The following is a 7,624-nucleotide window of genomic DNA, read 5'->3' as shown; positions in this document are numbered from 1 at the left end:
GAGCCAGAACTGCATTTTTGTGTAAAAAATTTAATTTTTCATTTTCACTGCCCAGTTGTACCACAATTGGTGAAACCCCGGGGGGTTTGAAATGTACATTATACCCCTAGATGAATTCCCTGAGGGGTGTAGTTTGCAAAATGGGGTCACTTGTGGGGGGCTTCCACTGTATTGGTGCTTCGGGGGTCTTGCTAATGCGACATAGCACCCACCAAAATTCCACCAGAATCTGAGCTGCAAAATACAAAAATCACTCCTTCCCTTCTGAGTCCTGCCATGCACCCAAATGGTATTTTTTGGTCACATGTGAGGCATTGCCATACTCGGGAGAAATTGGTGCACAGATTTTGGGGTGCTTTTTCTCCTTCATACCTTATGAAAATGAAAAATTTTGAGCCAGAACTGCATTTTTGTGTAAAAAAATGTAATTTTTCATTTGCACAGCCCAGTTGTATCAAAATTGGTGAAACCCCTGGGGGTTTGAAATGTACACTATACCCCTAGATGAATTCCCTGAGGGGTGTAGTTTGCAAAATGGGGTCACTTGTGGGGGGCTTCCACTGTATTGGTGCTTTGGGGGTCTTGCTAATGCGACATAGCACCCACCAAAATTCCACCAGAATCTGAGCTGCAAAATACAAAAATCACTCCTTCCCTTCTGAGTCCTGCCATGCACCCAAATGGTATTTTTTGGTCACATGTGAGGCATTGCCGTACTCGGGAGAAATTGGGGCACAGATTTTGGGGTGCTTTGTCTCCTTCATTCCTTGTGAAAATGAAAAATTTTGAGCCAGAACTGCATTTTTGTGTAAAAAATTTAATTTTTCATTTTCACTGCCCAGTTGTACCACAATTGGTGAAACCCCTGGGGGTTTGAAATGTACATTATACCCCTAGATGAATTCCCTGAGGGGTGTAGTTTGCAAAATGGGGTCATTTGTGGGGGGGTTCCTAACTTTTAGCATCTTATGGTGCCTAGAAACCTACATGGTGCCTAAAAAATAATCTCATAAAAAGAAGGCTCCAAAATCAAGTAGGTGCTCCTTCTATTATGAAGCCTGTGGTTTGGTCAACGTGCACACTAGGGCCACATATAGGATATTTATGAAAACAAAAGAATTGGGGGAATCAATTTTTAGTCACATTTCTCTAGTAAAATGTACTGTGTTCCTTAGAAAAATGTATTAAAATTGAAAATCTGCAAAAAAAATGAAATTTTGAAATTTCACCTACACTTTGTTTTAATTCCTGTGAAACACCTAAAGGGTTAACAAACTTCCAAAATGCTGTTTTGAATACTGTGAGGGGTGCAGTTTTTGAAATGGCATCATTTATGGGGGTGTCTCACATACAAGTCCCTCAAAGTCACATCATAACTGAACTGGTCCCTAAAAAAATCAGTGTTTGAAATTTTCTTGAAAATTTGAGAATTTGCTATTCATATTTTAAGCCTCCTAGTGTCCAAAAAAATTAAAAGGAGGTTGAAATAATGATGGCAACATAAAGTAGACATATGGTCTATGTTAGTTATTAACTATTTTGAGTGGTATGATTATTTGTCTCACAAGCAGAAAATTTAACATTTTGAAAATTGCTAAATTTTCCATTTTTTTACGACATTTTGGTATTTTTCACAAAAAAACACAGACTGTATCGACGAAAATTTACCACTAACTTGAAGTACAATGTGTCACGAGAAAACAATCTCAAAATCAAAGGGATAAGTAAAAGCAAAAAAAAGTTATCCCCACTTAAGTGATACATGTCAGATTTGAAAAAAAGGGCTCTGTCAGGAAGGCAAAAACAGGCTGCGGCGGGACGGGGTTAAAAAGAAAATGTGAGAAAGATTACTCCCCTTCTGGTAGATCTTTGATTCTTTTCTTCTTCAAACGTGGTCTCTTTTTAGTCTCTCCATTGTAAACATAGAAAATGAAACAAAAAATGCAAAGGGACCAATGTGTGAACCAATTTCAAAATAGCTTAAGGAAAAAATCTCCTATTTGGTTTTTCAAGGTTGGTCTATTATAGGCGTACCCCAACTCACTCGTAAATTCTGGTTTATACACTTATCAAGGTATCTTTAAGGATGGGTAGCATACCCGTACTCCCGATGGGGTCGGCAGTTGAACACATATAACGGTATCTTTTCCAGCGGTTTGTTTTACTTAAATAGGAGATTTTTTCCTTAAGCTATTTTGAAATTGGTTCACACATTGGTCCCTTTGCATTTTTTGTTTCATTTTATATGTTTACAATGGAGAGACTAAAAAGAGACCACGTTTGAAGAAGAAAAGAATCAAAGATCTACCAGAAGGGGAGTATTCTTTCTCACATTTTCTTTTTAATAGTACTCCATAAAGCAGAATATCATATATTATTTATTTACTGCAAGTATTAATTATTTGAGCCCGTGAGGAGAGCGCCCAATCCCGAGTATACCACCTAAACCGTATTTGCTAATCAGGGATAAGGGAAATATATCACCCGGGATAGGCGAACTTCAACCATAGTAGCGCTAAAAGTTTTTCTAACTCTTGAAAACCGGTTGTGTATGAGTGCACATCTATTTGCAAGCACCTGCACAGAGGAAAAAATTGCCCGATGGTTACTTACCATCAAATAATCTTTCCTCCTCTCGCTGGAGCTAGCAGCAGCCACCCAACCCAGGAGTCAGTCGGCAGCTGCAAAGATTTCTGGGATGTCTGGGCGGGCGCCCGCCCCTAGCATGCAAGGGAAAACCTGCATTGTTCCGAGTACTCCCAGCGTTTCCATGGGCGCGCCGACTGATTTTATATTAATAGTAGTAATAATAATAATAATAATTACTACTGGATTTTAGCACAAGGTTTAATATATTGTTCAGCTGCATCTTGTCTGCCGATTTCAGGGCATCCAGAGTCCATCCATTTCTGTTAATAACAAGCCGCATATAACCCCTACTGCCCCAGGTCCAGGGCAGCCGAGAGGAATGCCGGGTCCCGGTAACATTTTGGGGGTGTGGCCTACGTGTGGGGGTGTGGGCACCTCCCACATGCTGTAGCAGTGTGTGCTGCTGTTGCTACCCGGGAGGGACGGAGGGGAAAGGGAGGGGTTGGACCAGGGCCCCTGTGGGGCCCCTCCAGCAAGCCTGGGCCCGGGTAATTAGTACCCCCCCTCCCCTCTCGGCTGCCCTGCCCAGGTCTATTCACAGTCATATAAGATCATACAGTTAATAAATAATTGACATGGACACCAGATTTACCAGATTTATTTACTAGGACATGTGGTGGTGAGAAAGGGACAGCCTTGTTATAGGGGTAATGTACATAAATAAAATGAGTAAAATAATGAACTTTAACAATCCAATTATTCCTGATAGGAGCCTTTCCACCATATGTTCTCCAGGACAACGTCACATAGTTATAAAAAATCCTAAACTACGCTGACTCCTAAAAACAAGAACTGTCTATAGGCCGCCACTAAATCCTCAATAAAAAAGGTTCTGCACCCTTCACCCCAAAATGTCATTAATGTGATACATATCCATGTCCCTGACTCTCACCCGGGAATGATGTAGAACGTATCTGGAGATGTAGGGGTGTTTCAGGTTGGCTTGGTATGCAGCGTACGCTCACTACTTACTGAGCGCTTAAAAACCAACCACCGGGAGTGAACGACCATGCCCCCCGCCGGTGACCGAATTTCCACTCCGCTAAGTGAATTGATGTACATGCTGACTCATCCATTCGCATGCAAGCATAAGGGAGATAAATCATTTCGATAGTCACCGACCACCAAATAATTTTTCCCCTGTTCCCAAATAAAAGTCAAAATGAGCTGACTTTTATTTGCCTCGGGAATCACTTTTTTCAGGGTGTAAATACCGTTTTTTGTGGGCACGCCCCATGTGCAAGCTCCGTGTCTGCCTCCTTCCTGCACTGCACATGTGTATATCCGCATATAAGCATGTGCAGAGCCGCACCTTCGGTCCCCGGACCGAACTCGTCTCTTTACGAGCCAACCTGAATAAGGCCCTTAATCTGTTACCTTTTCTTCAGACGATGCTCCAGTTTCTGTAAACCACACACAGTGTTGAGTAGGATGCATATTTTATTAATTAAGACAAGGGCCTTGCCATTGTTGACCTTTGCCAAGTCGACCTATTTCAGGTGTCGACCTAAGCCGTGTGGACGACTCAATGCTATTCGACCTAAAGTGAGTCGACCTAGTGACCATGGGCCTTATTCAGATCTGATCGCAGTACAAATTTGTTTGGAAAATGGGCAAAACCATGTGCACTGCAGGTGGGGCAGATGGAACATGTATAGAGAGAGTTAGATTTGTGTGAGTTATTATGTTTCTGTGCAGGGTAAATACTGGCTGCATTATTTTTACACTGCAATTTAGATTTCAGTTTCAACACACCCCACCCAAATGTAATTCTCTCTCTGCACATGTTACATTTGCCCCACCTGCAGTGCACATGGTTTTGCCCATTTTCCAAACAATTTTGTACTGAGCTCAGATCTGAATAAGGGCCCATATCTCCTCATTGTACAAGTGAATGGAAAGTTTGGATATGGACGCTGTTGCAATTTTATGATAAAATACACTTTCAATATCTATATTACTACTGTATTATAAACATCTTAAAGTCTCTTGTCATCTCACGGTCAACGAATGCTAATTAATTTCCATATTATGACTCTCATCTCTTGGCTCCTCAAGCTGTATATGATTGGGTTAAACAGTGGTGTTACCAATATGTACAAGAAGGAGAGCAACTTGTTCATGGTCGAGGAGTTTCCATTAGATGGAACCAAGTAAACAGTGATTAAAGTTCCATAGAAGACAGTCACCACCGAGAGGTGGGAGCTGCAGGTGGAGAAGGTCTTCTTCCTACCTGTTGTAGAGGAGATCCTGAGAATTGCTGTGAATACACAGATGTAACTTATGACTACTAAGATAAATGGGACAACTATTATTGGGATGGAACCAATCCAAATCTCTAGCTGTAGAGCATAGGTGTTAGAGCAAGCAAGTTTAATGAAAGGCCCAAGATCACAGAAGAAATGGTCAATGACGTTGGGTCCACAGAACTGAAGTTTACAAAGAAAATGAAGAGTAATCTGGTGGAACACAAAGCCAAAGACCCAGCAATAGATAACCAGGGAATGTTGAAGTATGTTGCTCATGATGGTGCTATAACGCAGAGGATTACATATGGCCAAGTATCGGTCATAGGACATGACCGTGAGAAGATTACATTCTATTGTTGCTAGAGCACAGTAAATATAGTTCTGTGTTATACAACCTATAATGGAGATGGTGGCTCCTTCCATCCATATGACACGTAGCATGTTAGGAATGATAACAGCCAGGAACACAATCTCACTGCATGACAACTGCTGGAGGAAGAAGTACATGGGAGAGTGCAGTTGTTGCCTGGTTGACACCAAGATGATGATCAAAGAGTTTATCGTAAGTGTCGTAATGTACATAACTACTATCAGTAGGAATAAAATGATGGCCTCTGAACCATTAGTGTCGGGGAACCCAAGAAGTAAGAATTCATTGACTGCAGTGAGGTTGTTTTTGGTAGTAGTGGTGAGCTCTTTGGAAAATGTGATTGTTTTTACGTTTCTCAGAATTGTTTTTACAATTTGATCTTTTAGATCTCTTAGTTGAATCATTTTTGTACGTTAGGTTTAATCAAAGCAACTGAAGCACGTTTCTGTGGATGTGGATATCAACCCTGGTATGACATAAGAGAACTCTTTGAAAAAGCTCTATCCGAGCGTAACAAGTTAGTACATCTTTACCCGGTAATAAAGCCTCAGTCCTGCCGAGATTGTCTACAGCATACGGCCGCCTCACTCTTCCATTGATTCCCGGCTGGATACGGTCACTAGGTCTACATGCATGAGATCGACAAGCAATAGGTCAACACCACTAGGTAGACATGCATGAAGATCAACATGACTGAAGGTCGATATGTGTTAGGTTGACAGGGTCATTAGGTCAAAACAAGCATTAGGTAGACATGGTGAAGGTTCACAGTCAAAAGGTCGACATGGGCTTTTCATTTTTTTTTTGAGCCAACGTACGCCGACAGGCGGCATTTCATGCCCTACCATCCACTAGGGCATGATGGGAAGATCAGTGACCACTCTTCCTTGGTCTCCAGACAGATGTCAGCACTTTCACCATCAGGATCATCACTGTTAGTGTCTTGTCTAGGCGCCACAGTCCAAGAAATCGTCCAGACTCTGATACTCCCTAAAAAGGGACATTGCATGCAAGGTGGCAAGTGAGCTCCATATGGAATTATATCTTTGGACTATCTACTCACCACTACGAATTATTGCTGGATAAATGACATTTTAAATTCTAAATAAAGAGACTAAAAAACCCATCATCCGTCACAAACTTTATTGACCAGGAGAGGCCCATATTCATATATTTATGCAATAATTAATCTTTTTGTACCTCTGCATTAATGGTTTAATAAAGGTGGCCACCATTGCATTCATGAGATGCACTGTGCTAAAATAGAAATTATATTTCACTCTAAAAAATAAGAAAATTAATAAATTAATAATACAAAAATTATGAAAATGAACAAATCAATCATACATAAATGATACAAATTGACAATAAAAGAAAAACTGTTATTCAATGGGTGAAATGTAATAGGATAAGAGATTCAGAAAGTGAGAGATTTGGTAAGAAATTTCCAGTTTTTTTACACCTTCTAAATCAAACTGGTTTTGCAGTGTAAACAAGAAACAACAGAAAGGGTAGAATCGGCGCTCAAAAACACCAATAAAGTGTATGATATTTAATAACACATTCAAAATTGTTAACATACATAATCACATGAACAATGTGTAAAACATATAGGAGAGTAGATGATTATTATAGTCACCACTGGTGAGTTGATTTGACCTGCACTGATCAAATGGCTTGTGTCCAAAGATTGTCCAGAGGAAGTCTGTTTTATATAACAGGTTTGTGGATCTCCTGATGGATGACTAGGTGTTGGCCCTTTGGCAAAGATGTTGTTTAGCCAGCCCGGGGTACCTTTTTAGAGATTAGCAATCCAATGTCCAGGTTTCCAAATGGTCACAGGCCTCGATGGGTGTTGATTAGACAGGATCAGATGGACTAGCAGGTGTTCAACAATTATCAAGGTGTCTTTGATAAAGCTTTGATAAAGCTGTGAGTTAACACGGTGAAACGCGTTGATGTTTCTTGGACCCTAACTGGAGAGAGTGAGAAAGAATAAGTCCCAATCAGGAAATTGTTAACCACCTGCTAATCCATCTGATCCTGCCCCATCAACACCCATCGAGGCCTGTGAGCATTTGGAACCCTCGACATTGGATTGCTAATCTCAAAAAAGGTACCCCGGGCTGGCTAAATAACATCTTTGCCAACGGGCCAACATCTAGGCATCCATCAGGAGATCCACAAACCTGTTATATAAAACGGACTTCCTCTGGACAATCTTTGGACACAAGCCCTTTGATAAGTGCAGGTCAAATCAACACACCAGTGGTAACTATAATAATCATCTTCTCTCCTAATAGGTCCTATATATTTTACACATTGTTCATGTGATTATGTATGTTAACAATTTTTA

The 7,624-nt window shown here is 40.7% G+C and overlaps 1 protein-coding gene across 1 annotated transcript; it reads right to left on the bottom strand.

Annotated features, from left to right (window-relative positions):
• Positions 1 to 4,652: 4,652 nt before the first annotated feature.
• LOC146073402 (olfactory receptor 10A3-like) lies at positions 4,653 to 5,672 on the bottom strand. Its single transcript, XM_083180580.1, has one exon. The coding sequence runs from the start codon at positions 5,670 to 5,672 to the stop codon at positions 4,653 to 4,655; it is 1,020 nt and encodes a 339-aa protein (XP_083036706.1).
• Positions 5,673 to 7,624: the final 1,952 nt, after the last annotated feature.

Source organism: Crinia signifera, chromosome 4 (assembly GCF_055691185.1).
Source record: "Crinia signifera chromosome 4, ASM5569118v1, whole genome shotgun sequence".
NCBI lineage: Eukaryota > Metazoa > Chordata > Amphibia > Anura > Myobatrachidae > Crinia > Crinia signifera.
The sequence above is the reverse complement of the archived record's forward strand: the minus strand, read 5'-3'. Positions and strand labels throughout refer to the sequence as shown.